Source organism: Bufo gargarizans, chromosome 1 (assembly GCF_014858855.1).
Source record: "Bufo gargarizans isolate SCDJY-AF-19 chromosome 1, ASM1485885v1, whole genome shotgun sequence".
NCBI classification, from domain to species: domain Eukaryota; kingdom Metazoa; phylum Chordata; class Amphibia; order Anura; family Bufonidae; genus Bufo; species Bufo gargarizans.
In genome coordinates, this window is record NC_058080.1 from 142,154,357 (window position 1) to 142,174,495 (window position 20,139).

General features: G+C 41.7%; 1 protein-coding gene across 4 annotated transcripts in view; it reads left to right on the top strand.

Annotated features, from left to right (window-relative positions):
- Nucleotides 1-11,005: 11,005 nt before the first annotated feature.
- Nucleotides 11,006-20,139, top strand: part of PDGFRA (platelet derived growth factor receptor alpha) — a 29,399-nt gene continuing 20,265 nt past the window's right edge. Inside the window, exons 1-2 of one of the 4 annotated variants that reach the window (XM_044299175.1) lie at nucleotides 11,006-11,137; nucleotides 14,720-14,813. Coding sequence is in view for 1 of the 4 variants with exons in the window: in XM_044299156.1 (XP_044155091.1) it covers nucleotides 11,863-11,910 (48 nt within the window). In the remaining 3 variants the exon portion in view is untranslated. Of the gene's footprint in view, nucleotides 11,138-11,168; nucleotides 11,911-14,719; nucleotides 14,814-20,139 lie in introns of those variants that run through there. The other 3 variants (XM_044299161.1, XM_044299168.1, XM_044299156.1) reach the window with 3 other exon arrangements.

A 20,139-nucleotide genomic window follows, 5' to 3' on the forward strand; every position in this document is an offset into this window, starting at 1 on the left:
AAATTCTCCAGATCTCAGTCTCATCAAATATATTTGGGATGCTGTAGAACCACAAGTATGATCCATGGAGGCCTCACCTTGCAACTTGCCACAGGACACCTTAAGATGTTTTTAGGAGACCATTCCTCAACGTGTCATAGCTGTTTTGGAGGCAAAGGGAAAACCTACACAATATTAGGTGATTTTTATGTTATGACTGATCAGTGTACATACATCAAATAAGCATGCATATGAATCTGAGGCTATCTATAAGAGGGCCACCAACAACTAGCCCCTTCTCCTAACATTTTTAATTAGGCTCAGCATATGTGAAGACTTTAAGTGAAAAGAATGGTGGCAACATTTCTGATGGAATGGGGAAGGATATAGGTTCATATACCTCACATGGTGATGGTCACTTCACTTTAAAAGGAACACCACTTGAAACATGCTACCAACATGGTCATGGTGGTTATTGGTATCTTGTGCTTTTCTGTGAGGAAATTTCAATGATTGCTTGTTGTTTAGCAATTTTGGTGGAATCTATTATCCTTATACCCACTATCCAGAAGACAGGAAGGTATATGAATGTTAACATAGAGAGATATCAATGTGTATCGAGTGTCTGCTTCCGGTTTTCATTCAGAGAGACAGTTTTTATTAAGAAATAATCCACCTCACATCTTGACAGAAGAAAATTAAATTATGAAATATTTTGGTTGGAAGATTGTAGCAATCTGATTTATGAGCGCTGAAAAATGGCAGATAATAGCATAGAAAATAAAATGACTTACTGTTTAAGTTTAGCAGCTTAAAAGCCTCATTTTTATATAAGAAAACTGAGCATTTTGGAATATCAAGGCCAGTTAATGAGACTTTTTTTTAAACCCACCTCTAATCCCCCCAAAAGATATCTTAATGCTGTAGATGTGTAAGATATAATGCAATAAGGCATACATTATTCACATACAGCCCGCGTACATTAAAGGGAACCTGTTACTATGGCAATGCAGGCAGCATATTATAGAGCAAGAGTAATTGAGAAGATTGATATTGTTTTATAGAAAATGATTCAGTATATGACGATGTATACAGTTATAGCTCTCACTTCCTGACAAGGACTACCCATATGCATGGGCGTAGCTATAGGGGGTGCAGAGGTAGCAGTCGCTACCGGGCCCAGGAGCCTGAGGGGGCCCAAAGACCCTTGTGCCACATAAGAAGACACACAACGCACCGAGGGAAGGGGGGCCCAAGCTGAACTCTTGCACCAGGGCCCATGAGCCGTTAGCTACGCCCCTGCCCATATGACTCCTAAGCCTAGAAAGAGCAGAGATGACAGTGAATAGAAGTTATAATGATTATTGAATCCCCCCCCCCCCCCCCCCCAGAAAACTATATATCAATCTGTTCAGCTCCTCCTGCTCTATAAGCTTTTCAAGGTGACAGGTTCTCTTTAAGGCTAACTTGGCTGATGGCCAATGTGTATGAAGCCTTCTGACCCTTTCCTGCGCCAGAAACATAAACCTAGGAGCTGGTGCAGATATTAGTAAAACTTTATCCTCGTTTTATTGGTGTAAATTATTGTAAATGTTTCAGGCATTTGCACAAACAGTTGCAACTTTTGTATTCCAGAAAACTGGCATACAAATTTTGTAAATGACCCCCAGGGCGTTTTACTCCCCCTCCACATTCAGAACACATGCATGCGCTATCCATATGACATAATTATACTAGATGGGGATACTTGTATAGGTTGTAGTGGGGCAGGACAATTTGTGCACCACCCATGAGCTACAGTATGTTGCGTGGATCATGTTTTTTTTTTTTTTTTTAGTTCTATGTGGTCTTAGGCCTCATGCACACGATTGTGTTTTTGGTTCTCATCCCATCCACATTTTTTGCGGATCGGATGTGGACCCATTCGTTTCAATGGGGCCACAAAAGATGCAGATATCAGACTGTGTGCTGTCCGCATCCTAATGTCCATTCCGCATCCCTACAAAAAAAAAAAGAACATGTGCTGTTCTTGCGGACAAGAATAGGCAGTTCTATTATGGGCCCTGATGTTCCATTCTGCAAAAGACAGAATGCACAAGGCCGTATCCATTGTCCTGTGTTCAGAATATGTGTTCACTTAGGCTAGGTTCACATCACCGTTTCGTTTTCCGCTATTCTGATCCATCAGAAGAACAGAAAACAACAAAAGAAAAAATGTATCCTTTATTTTGAATGTCCGTTATGCGCAGTTATGCTCATTTTTGCATCAGTTTTAGCCATTTTCGTTTTAGACCCTTTAAAAACGAAAATGACAGAAATGGCTAAAACGGATGCAAAATGAGCATAACTGGGCATAAAATAACGCATAACGGATGCTCAGAATAAGGATACTTTTTTTGTTTTCTTCCGTTCTTCTAATGGATCAGAAGAACAGAGAACGAAATGGTGATGTGAACCTGGCGTTAGTGTGCTGTGCTGTACCATGAAACTAAAGGAACATGATGTTTGTTTTTCACCATAATGAAAAGTTTGGGTGGTTTATTTCTGTTTTAATTTTTTACAAAGTTCTTCTATGACATTACTTTTGAGTTGTAGGTAATAAAAATAAGGGCATAATATCTTCTCATTGTGTTCATTCATTGCTCAATGTTCTATACAAAGTGTAAAAAAGATTGCAAGCAGTTTTTCATTTCAATGGGTCCACAAAAAATTCGGACAGCACACCGTGTGCTGTCCGCATCAGTATGTCCATTCCGTAGCCCCGCAAAAAAAAAAAAAAATAGAACATGTCCTAATCTTGTCTGTTTTAGGCATTGTTACAATGGACCTGCCCAAAAAAAACGGATGTCATAAGTTATTTTTGCGGATCCGCAATTTGGGGACTGCAAAACACATACAGTCATGTGCATGTGGCCTTTTCAGTGAGTTCCCAAAAGGATCAGGCATTTTAAAATCCAAAGTTCCACATCCCACTACTCCCCAACATCTGCTGTCAGCGGACAGTGAGGAAATCCCCAAACACATGAAATTATTGCCAAATTCTGCAAAAATTGGCTGCTTCTGACTCATATACATGCATGCTTGGCTCAGCTGATGCATGCATATGGTCTCAATGGGAAGTGAAGAAAAAGTTTCTCCCAGACACCTGCCAGATCTCTTTACTTTTCTCCTGTTCCTTCTTTCCTCCAACATCTGCTGTCGGGACCCTCACATATACTTTATGGCAGGCATGCCCAACCTGCGGCCCTCCAGCTGTTATAAAACTACAACTCCCACAATGCCCTGCTGTAGGCTGTTCGGGTATGCTGGGAGTTGTAGTTTTGCAACAGCTGGAGGGCCGCAGGTTGAGCATTCCTGCTTTATGGGAAAACAAAGGGTTCAGATGACATCCATCTTATGTGTATGGCAACCTCAAGTCATAGTCAGAGCAGACTCTATCTGTTGAGGAGACTGAAGTCCTTTGGAGTGCAGGGGACGCTCCTAAAGACCTTCTTTGACTCAGTGGTGGCATCAGCCATATTCTATGGTGTGGTTTGTTGGGGGAGCAGCTTATCTGTGGCTGAGAGACAGAGATTAGATAAGCTTGTTAAGAAGGCCAGCTCTGTCCTAGGTTGTCCCCTTGATCCAGTGCAGGAGGTGGGTGACAGAAGAACTCTAGCAAAATTAACATCACTGTTAGACAATGTCTCCCACCCCATGCACGAAGCTGTTGTGGAGTAGTATTGAGCACGAATATTCGAATAGCGAATATTAATCGTGAATATCACAACTTCGCTAATTCGCGAATATTTCGAATATAGTGCTATATATTTGCTAAATCGAATATTCGTCATTTTTTAACATCTGAAAACATGATTCCTTCCTGCTTCTTTCTTGTGGGTCAATGAGTCAAGTTTCATAATATTCAAAGCTTTCAGAATATTTGTCGCAATACGCGATTAATTAAATCACATATTATTCGCGATAAATAGAATAATGACGAATATTCAATTTCAACGACTATAAGACGAATATTCAATCGAATATTTGCGAAATATCGCGAAATCGAATATGGCACCTCCCGCTCATCACTATTGTGGAGCTGGAGAGCTCCTTCAGTGACAGACTGCTGCATCCTAGGTGCATGAAGGAACATTATCGGAGGTCCTTCCTCCCAGCAGCGGTTAGGATTTATAACCACCACTGTTCCCAGAAACCCAATAGTGAATTTTTTAAGTAAATTCTGCGTTATGTTTTTCTTGTATTTCACTCTTTAATTTCTAATTACTCTTATTTTTGTTCCTGTTGTAAATGTGATTGCTGCTGTTATGCCAAAATCTCCCGCTGACGGACAATAAAGAGATTTTCTTCTTCTTCTACTCAAAAGGCTCCATGCAACATTGGACTGTTGTACCTTCCAGAGTTGTGGGCGTAACTAACAGGATAACAGGCATGGCATCTGCTATGGGGCCCAACAGCTAAGGGGACCCAAACCACTCAAACATATGGTGCCATTAGTAATGAACTGTATGTAAATGTAATGCAACTCCATTTTAAATGTTACTATAGATTCCCAAGGTTATCCCTGCATTGGGCATTATTCCGTCTCATCAACCAATACCATCTAGTCTGCACCCCTTAGGGGGGGTCAGATCTTAAGGATGACAATACTCATCTTTTTCTGGCTTTACTTCGTAGAAAAGTCAGCAAGATGTAGACAGAGATGGAGCTGGATGTTCCTGATGACATATCGATATTAGATGATGTGGAAAAAGAGGAAAAGCAGATGGCAGAAGAAGGGCTCCCACCTGTAGGGCAGGAGAGCGCTGGGGTTTGGAGAAGTGGGTATGCCAGAGCTGATAAAATTAACCAGCAAGAGATTGCAGCAATAATATAAATATTGTGCCCCCACCTAACCAGCCAAACCCCATACCAGCAGCAGCCCCTGTTTAAAGTTGCCCCACAGCCAATAACAATGAAGAAGGACTATACAGGTCTTCATTATTACATGTAAGGCAGCTGCAGGCTAATTGGTTGTGCTGTTCTTCACCACAGTATACCCGCAACCCGCCCACAACATGGCGGCTCTGTGTGGCCGTACCCTAAGGCAGAGTGGTCTGGGTATACCTGATTAAAAGCGATTTGTGATTAATTAATTTGTAACAAATTGAATTTCTTGGGGAACTTTGGCAAAGCTGCTGAATCTAATTTTTTAAAACTTTGCTCATCTCTAATTGACATGGCCAAGTATATGGGGCCTCATAGTAATTTGTTACACCCCCGACCAGAGGAAATGATTCTAAATGTATCTGTAATAAAGACTATAGTGGTAATATGCTTCAAGGTCAACTTCAAATTAGATCGAGGTACTGTTGTATCAGGTGCCATAATTGTGTCTAAACTTAGGCCCCAAAGGGGGTGCTTTGTGGGCCAGTCTGATTCTGGATATAGGAAGCCGACATTTGGGGTGCTGTAGTTGTATGAATTACATGGAGTGAACAAAGTCATCACTAGTGATTTGGGTTCCTAAATAGTGACTCTGTATGACCCCCTTATACGGTAAGTGTTTCTGTAGATACAGCTAATGCATAGACTACTCCTTCAGATGTCGGATTCCCAACTGCAGCCACACATTTTGTGGGTCATTAAAGTGGACCTGTACAGAAAGCATATCTCATACATCTCTTGAAGTTGCTTTATGACTGTTAATTCTTTCACAATAGCAGACATGTTTTACATGAGCAGTGACCATCATGTCCAAATGATCATGTACATTGATAATGTGTGTGTCAAATGAACATCTGCCCAAATCATTTTGCAACACATTGTAAACTCATTGTAACCGCCATCTGTTAATGGCATGGCACAGAAGCAGTCATTTTCCTTCTGCAGTCGTACAATCCTCATTCGATCCTTTAGGCCTCATCCACACGACTGTGCTGTTTTTTTTTTTTGCGGACCGCAAAATGCGGATCCTCAAAAAGCGGAAGCCGCCCGTGTGCCTTCCGCAATTTGCGGAACGGAACGGGCGGCCCATTGTAGACATGTCTATTCTTGTCCGCAAAACAAACAAGAATAGGACATGCTATATTTTTTTTGCGGGGCCTCGGAACGGAGCAACGAATGCGGACAGCACACAAAGTGAATGGATCCGCACCCGAGCCGCAAAAACTGCGGCTCGGATGTGTACCCGAAAAAACGGTCATGTGCATGAGGCCTAAGTCTTAGAAATATCACATTGTATGAACATTTTGACTTGTCAGAGAATCGGGATCAGTTCATTGAGGACTATAGAAAGCCCCTGCTTAAAACATTGGTAAAATACGCTACTGCTGAGATCAGCGATTGGCTGCAGAGGTCACTTGTTGTCAATGTGATGTCACTGGTGGATCCAGGTAATCTAAGCCCAGCGGGCAGAGCCAGTGTGCTGGCGCTAAACCTGCTACATAAGTACTGCTCCATATTGTTTACTTTCTAGACAATTCCCCTGCAGTGTCGTCCAGTATCTTGCTGAGACAGGACAACCCTTTTATAGAGATATCTCTAAAAATACCAACTCCTTCATTAAATTGCCAAGAGATCCACAAGCAGAACAGGTATCAACACCAAGCAAACCGAGTTGCACGATGCTAGGCTTTGGCTGATCTGGGTAAGTATGCTTTGTGCCTGTCAATCACGGGGAATTGGAGGCAGGGCGTCCTTGTGCCCTATCACCTAAAGTTCCACGTACAGCTTACCCTGGCCTTGTCTACAAGACTATACATTATACACTCACCTAAAGAATTATTAGGAACACCTGTTCTATTTCTCATTAATGCGATTATCTAGTCAACCAATCACATGGCAGTTGCTTCAATGCATGTAGGGTTGTGGTCCTGGTCAAGACAATCTCCTGAACTCCAAACTGAATCTCAGAATGGGAAAGAAAGGTGGGCTACAACAGCAGAAGACCCCACCGGGTACCACTCATCTCCACTACAAATAGAAAAAGGGGCTACAATTTGCACAAGCTCACCAAAATTGGACTGTTCAAGACTGGAAAAATGTTGCCTGGTCTGATGAGTCTCGATTTCTGTTGAGATATTCAAATGGTAGAGTCCGAATTTGGCGTAAACAGAATGAGAACATGTATCCATCATGCCTTGTTACCACTGTGCAGGCTGGTGGTGGTGGTGTAATGGTGTGGGGGATGTTTTCTGGGCACACTTTAGGCCCCTTAGTGCCAATTGGCCATCGTTTAAATGCCACGGGCTACCTGAGCATTGTTTCTGACCATGTCCATCCCTTCATGACCACCATGTACCCATCCTGTGATGGCTACTTCCAGCAGGATAATGCACCATGTCACAAAGCTCGAATCATTTCAAATTGGTTTCTTGAACATGACAATGAGTTCACTGTACTAAAATGGCCCCCACAGTCACCAGATCTCAACCCAATAGAGCATCTTTGGGATGTGGTGGAACGGGAGCTTCGTGCCCTGGATGTGCATCCCTCAAATCTCCATCAACTGCAAGATGCTATCCTATCAATATGGGCCAACATTTCAAAAGAATGCTATCAGCACCTTGTTGAATCAATGCCACGTAGAATTAAGGCAGTTCTGAAGGCAAAAGGGGGTCCAACACCGTATTAGTATGGTGTTCCTAATAATTCTTTAGGTGAGTGTATAATATCACATAAGACAAAAATTCATCTTTGTACTAAACCAATCAAATCTGCAAGGAAGAGTAGCAACTATAATTAGTTAACCATTCATATCGGGAAATACTAAGGGAATCCCTTCGTTGGATCCCATCCCTGACAAGCCTCTAGTTCATCCCACTGGAAACTAATGGACTGAGATAAAAGATGACAAAATCACTAAAGTCCCAGTCCCTCTACCCCAGAACCATGCATGGTGACACCGGCATTAGCACATAGGATCACAATATCCTAACACAGGGATGAGCAACCGCCGGCACTCCAGCTGTTCTGATACTACAACTCCTAGAATCCTCCTTTCACTTCTGTAAGGCCTCATGTACATGACCGTTGAGTGTTTTACGGTCCGCAAATCCCGGATCTGCAAAACACGGGTTGCGTCCGTGTGCATTCCGCAATTTGCGGAACGGCACGGACAGCCATTAATATAACTGCCTATTCTTGTCTGCAAAACGTGGGCAAGAATAGGACAGGTTATATTTCTTTGGCAAACCACGGAATGGAGCAACGGATGCGGACAACACACGGAGTGCTGTCCGCGTCTTTTGCAGACCCATTGAAGTGAATGGGTCCGCATCCGAGCCCCCAAAACGTCAGCTCGGATGCGGACCAAAACAACGGGCGTGTGCATGAGGCCTAAGTGTGCATATTGGGAGTTGTAGTTCCTAACATATACATGGTTTACCAGAGTTGGTCATCTGGCACAACTGTTTGTGGAAACAATAAACCACCAGCTCCTGAAGTTGCATGGAAGTCTGGGGGAAATATTGTTTGGGTCATTGGTATGGTTTTTCTTTTTTAATTGCAACATGCTCCTGGTTTGACATTTTTGACAACTAAAACAAACACCAAGAAAAACAATGTGTGGCTAAAAAAATTGGCACCCCTAAAAAACACCAGAATTTCCTTGCGCTTTTTACAAGCCAAGAAAGGCTAAAAAAAAAAAAAAAAAAAAAAAAAAAAAAAAAATGACGATTCTCGTGCAGAAAAACCACAGCATGGTACCAAAAACCACTGTTAGGGTACAGCCACACGGAGCGGCCATGATACGGTCGGGTTGTGGCCATGTTGTGTTCAATAACCATGTGGCCAATTAGCTGCCTTTCAGTTAGTGCTCATGCACAACGCCGTTGTCCGGCCATTTTGGAATTGTGGCCCGCAAACAGCGGGTCCACAATACACGGGCACTGGCCGTGTGCACCCCACATCACGGATGCGGACCCATTCACTTGAATGGGTCCACAATCCGGAAGGTCGGTGCCGAACGGAGGCACGGGACCCCACAGAAGCACTACGGAGCGCTTCCGTGGGGGTTCTCTCCGTTCCTCCACGCCGCAAAAAAACCCAGGACATGTTCTATTTTTTTGTGGTGCGGACAGATCACGGACCCATTCAAATTGAATGGGTCTGGATCCGTCTGCGGAATCTGCACAGATGATGCCAGTGCATTGGGGACCGCAAATTGAGGTCCCTAATACACGGAAAGGCCAATCAACGGCCGTGTGCATGAGCCCTTATAACGAAGACCGCACTGTATAGTTGATCTTCATTATTAATAACCGCGTGGTAATGAAGGTGCCACACGGCCATTAACAATGAAGACCGACTATAACCGACTTTGCAGTGCAGTCTTGTTTTGCTAAATGAAAGGCAGCTGCGGCTAATTGGCTGTGTGGTTCTTGACTGCAACACGGCAGCCACCCGCCATATCACGGCTGCTCCATGTGGTTGTACCCTTAGAAACCGTGGTTTTTGGTGCAGAACCTAAGGGCCCCTACACACAACTTTGCTCTGGCCTTTGTTGGTGCTGTAAACATGCTGGAATACCTGCATGTGTTCTTCTTTAGGCATATCCGTTTTTTTTTTTCCCGTGACAGTTTTTCAGCCGTTCGTTGCAAGGAACATGCTTGACCACTAGTTTTTATGGTATTTTTCCCCTGTAGAGAAGATGTCAAAACACCCGAAAAAAGGGCTACAGCATGCTGCATTTATGAAAGAAGCCAGAAAGACAAAAAAGCCACAAATAGGTCAGTAACAAAAAAAATGCCTGTGTATCCTGTGCTTCACATTTCCTATAGACCTCCAGCTAACATCTGAAGCTGACGTTTTTTTTCTGTAAAAAAACACCGCAAAACGAAACAAAGTACAGAAAAACATCAGCCAAAAGCAACGTGTAAATGCACCCTCACTGTGGTTTTCTGCACTTAGACTTACTGAGCTACTGCAATAATTAGGAGAAAAATGTACTTGTAAGACAATGAGAACGGCTACATCTGTATGCAGTAATACGCCATTTTCACCAGCAGCAATGCCACGTTCATGCACATTGTTTAGAAGCAGTACGGTATCCTGTTAGCATTCCAAAGTGAAATGCACTCATACATTAGCCTCCAATGATTTCCTGAAAAAGCATATGGAAGCAATAGTGTGTCTCTGCAGTCACCCAAGCTGAAGATATATTAGGGGAGAGAATAAAAAGCTGCAGGCTATATGCTAACCACCTAGAAAACCAATATAACAAATAAACATACCTCTGTATATATATATATATATATATATATATATATATTAATTTTACTGTATACTGGAGCATTACAACAATTTTATTCTCTGTGAATTTTCAAAAATTTGCATAGTGCACAAAATAAATGAACCCCCAAATATGCATGCATCAAATGCAGCGATCCACCACCATGCGTGTTATTGTTATTCAGAGAGCACAGCCATGGCTCTGGACCATTTTTATTACTTACAGGTTATATCCAAATGCATGCATTACAATTTGGCTCTCCAAACTTTATAGTCATTTTTTCAAACACATGGTTGCAATTATCCCCATTCTCCTTGCACTTCTTATAGAAGTTTGGAGCAACAGCGCCCCCTGCCTATGAAAACAGGAAATGTGGATTTTCATTCCAATTTCGGATGTAGATGGAATTATGCTCAAGGCAGCAGCTCTCAATGTTGTTCTTTTAGTAACTGGAATTGTAATAACTTCTATATAATTCATAGATAGGACAGTGCAGTTCTAATCAGTGTAACTAATATGTTTACTATGGAGATTATTTCAGTATGTTTTTTACTGTAAATGATGATCAAAGTCTGCAAAAGTAAGGAGCTAATTGGTTTAACTCTTTGTGTGACCTGTGAATGCAGCCCCCCCATTGTTTATGGTGAAGACCCTCAATCCACGTAGGGCTTGTTTATAGCAAGGGGATGTGTTTGTGTATAGGAAAGTCAGCTAGTCTGCAGGGGGAGTAGACTTTTGTGTAAAGAGGAGGGCTTGCTTTTCTGACATCTCTCAGGATTAGTTTTCTTTTGGAAGGATGGGCTATAGCCCTGGATCAATTACAGGACTCTGAGCTCCAGTTTATTACAGTGCAATCTAGAAGAAGGGTGATCCACAGGATTCTCTGGATTATACTCATTTCATGCCCAGTAGATTTCATATTGACAGATAGCATATACTGGAAAGGTAAGGCAGCACTTCTATCAGTGTGCACCCATGTTCTGATCATGCAGTTTGCATGAAAACTTTTTTCTCATATGTAGTCAGATACTTGCAAGGCATGAGTACATAATATCAGAGGCTGGTAGGTATGGACCATTAGATTAGATTTACAGCTACATATATTATGTTTGTTAGGATTCTGAGGTTCTGAAAGCATCAGGTAGGGCAATGGGTTAACCTCCTAGCTCACTGCAATCCAGTAGTAAGTACAAAAGAAAAGGCAGAAAGATTTTGGCAGCATATCATTTTGGATCCAGTTGGGATGGATGATGGCTGATGTTGAGGAGATGTCTACTAAAGGTCTACTTTGCATGGTTCCTCAAGAAGAATACGTTTCCTGTGTGGATCCTCTGGATGTACAAAGAGCAATTGCTTTGCTGGAGCTAAGCAGATTATTTCATGCTGCTGAAGGTCTCAGGAAGGACTACATCTGCCTGGGGGTCCTGTGGATGGTTCTTCTTTAAGGCTTGCGTGAACATCGGGGCATAAAGCGATTTGCGCTAATGACAATCACATTGTGCAGGGAAGGCTTCCTGCCTAGTTTTTGGAACCTGGATTTCTGGAATTCGGAGCTGGATTGGAACTTTTTTCTCCCAAGATTTGAGGATTGTCTCCAACTTTTTTTTTTTGTATGATCTCATAGGAGTAATACATCAGGGATAGCACCAACTAGTAGGGGGAAATCAGCAATGTGGGGTTCTTGGGTGTGCAATGAGAAAATCCACCTAAGACTTAAGGTAAGACATCCATTATGTCACACTGTAGACTTATATTCTTTGTAATGTGCCCAGTTTCCCTCTCCATTACTTTTTCTCTTTGACTTGGACAACCTGAGTCTATACGCTTGTACATCGTCTACCAAAATATATGTTTTCATCTCCTTGTCAAGTCTATTGCGTTCTGATAACTGGTGGAAATAAAAGGAGTCAACTGGTCTCTACATGGTATTTAAAGACCCCATGGGAGGTATGAAATATCTACAACCTCCTCTTTTCCTCTGTTGGCACCACCAACCAACCCTTGTTTGCTATGTTCTCTTGTCCTCAGGATTATCAGTGCTATGAGATGGTGGCAATGACTGTCTACAAGTGTGTTCAGTAATGAAGTAGTGGTTGATCTGTGGAGAAGTTCTACCATGAAATAGGCTTCCACATTTGTGCTCGGTTTGGCAGGAACCCTATAGAAATGGGCCAGGCTAGTTGGCTGGTGTGCGCGCTGTAGAACATTGTTGGATGTTCCTTCTGTAGCTAAAGCATCCAAGTAACATGACTAAATTGACTGTGATATTTTATGAGAAGAAGTCCCCTAGAGCTAAGATCCTTATAGAAAGTTGAAAGAACTGGATTATTGTTCTTGAAGAGAAAATAGAGATCAGAATATTCAATCAATGATAATGAGGAGTCTTTGGTGGTCTGTAAATGATGTTTCTTCCTAAAACTTTCCCTGGAAGAAAAGTCCTTAGATGTCATGTTGTCATCACTGTAGTGACTCCTATTACCTGTATCTATTCCCAGGCTAATCTAGAGCAATCATGCCCATTGCATTACTCACAAAGAAGTGGGATAGATAAGATAAGAACATTTTAGGAGCCTTGCTGAGTTCTATGTAAGGTTTTTTGCAAGACATAGAACATCTGTCTGCAGATGAGATATGTTATGGGACTATGTGAGGAGAAGGACTTTGCATCCATTCACATCTCTCTCTCCAGGTCTATATATTACCCCACTCTGCTTTGGCCTGTGCAAATCTTATTATAGAAAAGTCACATATATATCTGTATACAGATGTACAGAAATGAGTTTGTCAGTGGTTCAAGTTGAACTTAATGTAACACCTTACCTGTAGTTGCATATAGATATCTACTGCATAAGTGAGAGCATTATTATGCAACAAATTTAAGTCTGCTACATCTGGATATGTGTATTGTGCCCAGAAGTTGGGGATGGGATGATGAATTGATTAGTAATCACTATGATTGTTGTAGGAGATTGTATTAAGACACAGTTATTGGATGATGTGGGATCCTAGGCAGCAAGCTGGCAAGATGGGATGAATGCAAGATACTGGCAACCAGTAGCAGAATTAACTGGGTAACCTTTTTTGGCGGGGAGAGGAAGACTGAAGTAGATTTTTAGATTGGGCCCTTCTGTTCCAACTATTTAAAATAGAGGAAAAAAACGCATGTATATGATTATGATGAATATTGCTGAATTTCATCTGCATAAAATAGTATTCCTTTGGTCAACACCAATAATGACCCTGAGTTGGTGCCATCATCCATAGGATCAATGATCAGTTTACCACCTGGTAAACTATTCGGGGTACATGTAAGTGCAGATGAGAACTTTGTCTACTTTATGTAAACGAATGGATGGCATCAAAGTTGTCTCTGTAGATTGCAACAGACTGATCTAGAGGGAGACGCCAGATCTGTGGTATGGAAAAGATTAGGAGAGGGCGCAATTCACTCCCCCTTCTTCCAGATGTGGCACACTACAGAGGGGGTGGGAGCTGTATTCACAAGGACTGGGGTCTCCAGAAAAGGGGGTTGGTGATGGCTCTGTTTATATTACAGGGTGATGGTGGTCACCAGGAAATTTAACAGAGTAGGGTGGAAAAACTTTTTATTGCATTTTCTTAATTTTTCAAGCTCAAGTTTTTTTTTCCATTTTATTTTTATTTTTTTGTAATTTGTTGAGTGATTAGTACAATAAAGTGAAATAAGGGATAATGATGGACATTTTGGCTCCAGTGGATATATACAGTAGTAAAAAAGAAAAAAAAAAGAAAAAGAAAAACAAATTACCCAACAGTTGTGTGGGCAGCTTGACACCATGATAAAGAGAGGCACAGCTATAAGTCAGGGTGGTGCCTGGCGGATGTGCTGGATAACGCTGGAGCCAGAGCACAAAAGTTCCCTGGAGAGAACTGTGCGCAAACTTTTACACCCTGCTGTAAGTCAACTACACAGGGTTATACTGCCACCTAGTGGTCAGAACGGTTACTCGGTCTGTGTATAAGGCGCAGTCACGTAGAATCTGTCTTTTCCTTGTTTCTTCATCTGCCATCATAACATATTATTTATTTATTTGTTGCATTTATTACTCGTATTAAGAAATATTTTTTTAATATGGAGATATATTTATATATTTTAAATATTTTGTTTACAAATGTATTCTGTTTTATAGTACACATTTTTACATTACATTTTAGTTTTTTTTTATATGTCAAATATATTTATATTTTTATTTCTATGCTTAGATTTATTCGCAACATATGGCAACGTTTCAGTCAGTTTTCCTAAGTTACTATTCCTGCTTTTAGTGCCCAGTTGTTTCTTTTTTTCTTTCTGTGTCAGTGATGTTCTTTCATTTCATTGTAAAATATGACAATTGGGAAATCCAATTTTCTACAAGTTAATTAACATTTCCTACACCAGAGATAACTTCATTCAATACATCGGGGTCATTCTGACTCTAGTTTATATCAGGTTGGCAGTAAAAAAGCACCTGGAAAATAAATTCTGCTTCCCCATGTTTTTTTCAGCTGGTGGAGACTTCAAGTAGAACAATGTCCAGTTCTTCATTGCCTCTGCTCAATCCATCTATTTTGTAGTGTCTTCAGATTTGGCAGCTCCCAGGTGACTGGTTAAGATTTTGATTTGAGGTCAAATACTCCATGGTGTTCATAAATTAAGCTGAGTGCAGACATTACACGTGTAAAGTTGGCTTCATGCTAATGTTTGTTTTTTTTCCTTTTTTTTTTTTGCAGCTGCAATTTTTTTCCAGGGCTGGCCAAACAAACTGTAAAATGTGTACATAGAGTATCAGTATCAGTGTGCATCACTTCTTTAATCAATATGCTTTGTATTAACTGATCATTTTGATTGTTACTATATATATATATATATATATATATATATATATACACACACACACTCACCTAAATAATTATTAGGAACACCATACTAATACGGTGTTGGGCCCCCTTTTGCCTTCAGAACTGTCTTAATTCTATGTGGCATTGATTCAACAAGGTGCTGATAGCATTCTTTAGAAATGTTGGCCCATATTGATAGGATAGCATCTTGCAGTTGATGGAGATTTGAGGGATGCACATCCAGGGCACGAAGCTCCCATTCCACCACATCCCAAAGACGCTCTATTGGGTTGAGATCTGGTGACTGTGGGGGCCATTTTAGTACAGTGAACTCATTGTCATGTTCAAGAAACCAATTTGAAATGATTCGAGCTTTGTGACATGGTGCATTATCCTGCTGGAAGTAGCCATCAGAGGATGGGTACATGGTGGTCATGAAGGGATGGACATGGTCAGAAACAATGCTCAGGTAGCCCGTGGCATTTAAACGATGGCCAATTGGCACTAAGGGGCCTAACGTGTGCCCAGAAAACATCCCCCACACCATTACACCACCACCACCAGCCTGCACAGTGGTAACAAGGCATGATGGATACATGTTCTCATTCTGTTTACGCCATATTCGGACTCTACCATTTGAATGTCTCAACAGAAATCGAGACTCATCAGACCAGGCAACATTTTTCCAGTCTTCAACAGTCCAATTTTGATGAGCTCATGCAAATTGTAGCCTCTTTTTCCTATTTGTAGTGGAGATGAGTGGTACCCGGTGGGGTCTTCTGCTGTTGTAGCCCACCTTTCTTTCCCATTCTGACATTCAGTTTGGAGTTCAGGAGATTGTCTTGACCAGGACCACAACCCTACATGCATTGAAGCAACTGCCATGTGATTGGTTGACTAGATAATCGCATTAATGAGAAATAGAACAGGTGTTCCTAATAATTCTTTGCATCAGAATTGTATATGTTTGCTGCATCTTATTATAGGCAAGTTTAAAGGTATATATTTACATATGACATTTCTGCAACTTAAAATTACACTATAAAATCAGCAGCGTATTTAGGCTACTTTCACACTTGCGTTGTTAATTCCGCTATTGAGGTCTGGCAGATGTTCTCAATACTGGAATTAAACAGATCCGTTTTGATTTTGCAGACTAGGATGCATCCGTTCTGTTAGGATGCGGTTGTGTGAAATCAAAACGGAAAAAAAAAACTATACGTCACCCTTGACTTACATTGTTTTCAGCGCAGGATCTATTTTTGTTCTCAGTTTTATGACCGGAGACAAAACCGTCGTTTGCAGTGGTTTTGTATCCGGTCACAAAACAGAATGCTGCCGGAACGGAACACATCCTGATGCATCCTGAACGGATCTCTTTCCATTCAAAATGCATGAGGACTAAACGGAAACTTTTTTTTCCCGGTATTGAGATCCTCTGCAACAGAACAGAAGTGTGAAAGTAGTCTTTAGGCATGGGGGGGAGGGGGGAGTTCAAAATAGCTTTGCATTGTTTTCAATGAAAAGTTTGAAACAATTATATTTTGTAATTGTATTTTTTTACTTTATTTTTATTATTATTATTATTTATTATTAAAGCGCCATTCATTTCATAGCGCTGAACATATGAGAAGAGGTATACATACATAATACAGACAATTGCACTAAGCATAAACAAGACGAGTTACAGAGTGGTACAGAAGGAGAGAGGGCCCTGCCCGTGAGGCTTACAATCTACATGGTATGGGAGAAGGATTATGTTACTGTTTAAAAAAAAAATGCTTCGAGATGTGGCATGTCACTTAAATTTTTTTTCCAAAACACACTCCAATTGCTATTTGGTGTGTATTTTATAGGCATTTAGGCAGTAGAAAATGCTGCTGAAAAAAGGAACACATCACGCCAAAAACAGCTTTAATTTGGAGGCTGATTTTTATTAAAATACATATTTTTCTGCTTACTGTGTGAACATTGGCTTCCATTTGTCTTAATGTTTTTTTTTTTCTGGTGGCAAGCACATGGATTTCTGCAAAAAAAAAAAATAATCTACCGTGTGTAAATATAGCCTAACACCATGTTTGGGTTCTTCTGTGCTCACTGTATGTCCTGGGAAATGCTCTAAAATGCCCATAGATCCTCATTAGCCAGACATGAGTGTCAGTTTGGCATACAGCTGTCTGATGTACCTCACTATACTGTCTGCCCTATAGTATTGAAAGGTGCAGTCAGTTGCATTTTTAATACAACAGTAGGCAAAATTACACAATTTTTAGGAGTTTTTTGCAATGGCAACCAATGATAGAAATATGGCACAATACAGGCATATATGTAGAAGAGGGCATGAACCGAGCCTTGCTGATGAATTGTCTTCTCGAAGATAAAGGGTTATCCTTTTAACGGCATCATTATCTTAAGGCCTCGAACGTGTGCGCCCCGTGGCCGTGCTGCACCAACCGTACGGCAGCCGCAGCGGTTCGCGGACCCGTTCACTTTAATGTGTCTGCGATCCGCCCGTTCCACAAAAAAATAGAACATGTTCTATCTTTTTGCGGAACGGAAGCATGGGACGAAACCCCACGGAAGCACTCGTAGTGGTTCCGTAAGGTTCCGTTCTGTGCTTCCTTTCCGCATCTCCGGATTTGTGGACCCATTCAAGTGAATGGATCCATGGATGCGGAATGCCCACGGAACGGCAGCCGTCTATTGTGGATCCGCAAATACGGTCTGCAATACAGCCAAGGAGAGCACATGTTAGTGTGAAAGAGGCCTAAGGGCGTATGCCCACGAACGTGTGCGGCCGCAATGCACGGGCACCGACCGCGGGGCAGCCGCATGCGCATTGCGGCCCAGTTCACTTGAATGAGGTCCGCGATCCGCACTACTTTTTTTGCGGTGCGGAGGCATGTACAGTAAGCCCACGGAAGCACTCCGTAGTGCTTCCGTGGGCTTCCGATCCGTGCCTCCGTTCCGCATCTCCCGGATCGCGGACCCATTCAAGTGAATGGGTCCGCGATCCGTGTTGCACACGGCTGGTGCCCTTGTATTGCGGACCCGCCGTATGCGGGACGCAATACGTCAATGGCCTGCACGTGTCAGGCTTCCTTCACATCTGCGTTGAAGGCTCCATATGGAATCTCCATAACAGATTTCCTTAAAAATGTTCAGAAAGATGATAGACACCATGATGGAAATCCAACGGATCCCATCATATTCCCCGTTAATGTCTGTCATATGATGGATCGTGTCTTGTCTTTACCTTCTTTCATAATCACATTCATTTTTCTCCACTCAGTGGAGTCCAAAAGTGCGGCATTGGCCTTGTTCACACTGACTTGTATCCGCTTGTTTTCACTGATTTCACATTTCAGTGTTTACAGATTCAGTTCTCAAAAAAGCCAGATGAAATCACCAGTGCGCAAAATCCATGGATACGTGAAAATGGTTGAGAAATACTGTACGTTCCTCTGATTCTGTACAACACTAGTTTGGATCAGTTTTTCATTCATTTCTATGGGGCACAGTTAACACTTGTGTTTCTTTGCAGTATATTGATTGCTTACAGTAGACCACAGTTGATGCGTCCTATTCATGGGTGCCGGCCAGGAATTTCCGTGCGGATTTCTGTGTGTATCTGCACCAAATCCACATCAAAATCCGCATGTGTTACTTACAAATTTTGTTGTGGATTTGATGCAAATTTACGGTAGTTCTGAAAGCCGCACCAAACATTGTCTGAACATATGACAAGCTTCAGATTTCAAAATCCGCATAGCGGGTCAATTTCCGCACAGAAGAAAAAAGCAAAGTCTGCATGAGATATGTCTAACCTCATACACGTTGCTGGTACCGTACCATGCTGCGGTTTTTCCATGTAAGAATTCGTGCAGAAAAAAACCCACGTAATCTGCACTGACCGAAACTGATGGAAAAATGCTTCAGTCTGCGTCCGTCTTCAATCACTTGTCATCAGTTTTTTTTTTTTATTGGGATCAATGCAGACTGATGTCAATTTATCATCACTTTTTGAATTCCAAAATACGTCCCTAAATTAATAACATCGTCCCGCAGTCACAGTAAAAAAACATGGAGGCAACAATGCCAGTATGAACAGCGTCATTAATATGACGCTCCTGGTGCTTCAATAAGAAAATTACATAGAAAAACGTTTTTTTTTTATTGTAAATTATACTTATTTGTTTTCCTTTTTTTATTTTCAGAGGCATTTGCTGGTGAGGTCTGTTGTATAATGTTGTCAAATATAATGTCGATTTTGTCACATTATATAAAAAAATGGCTGTCTGTAAAGACGCTTTCATATAGTGATGCAAGTTATGCCCATGCTAATACCGTTCTAGTGGTATCTATATTATAGGAATACAATGCACTTTTATTGTTTTTAATCTCTGTAACGATATTTCATTGGTTGTAATATTTGCTTCATAGTTGATTTGGTTATAAAAGTTTCTGAAAATGACTTGATTTTAGGCCTCATGCACACAACCGTTGTTGTGGTCCGCATCCGAGCCGCAGTTTTTGCGGCTCGGATGCGGACCCATTCACTTCAATGGGGCCGCAAAAGATGCGGACAGCACTCCGTGTGCTGTCCGCATCCGTTGCTGCTTTCCGTGGTCCGCCCAAAAAATATAACCTGTCCTCTTCTTGCCCGTTTTGCGGACAAGAATAAGCAGTTATATCAATGGCTTTCAATGCCGTTCCGCAAATTGCGGAATGCACATAGACGCCATCCGAGTATTGCGGATCCGCAATTTGCAGACCGCAAAACACACAACGGTCGTGTGCATGAGGCCTTACTCTGTGAACATATGGACTTGTATTTGCAAAGCGTTTGATCTAATAGCTTCAGAATGAACACTACAATTCGGAAGCCGCAGCTGGCACTGCATCCTGATGCCTACAGCTGTGCCACCCCAGAGAGACACTGGAAACCTCTTCTTTTGTGACATCTGTGTGTAACAGTGACCTCTGGTGGTGACTGTAAGAACAGCTGACGTCACAACTGGCTCTACAGGGCTATCCAGCTTTGCAGAGGGGCTCATGCCAGGGTGTTGCACAATTCCCATGACATT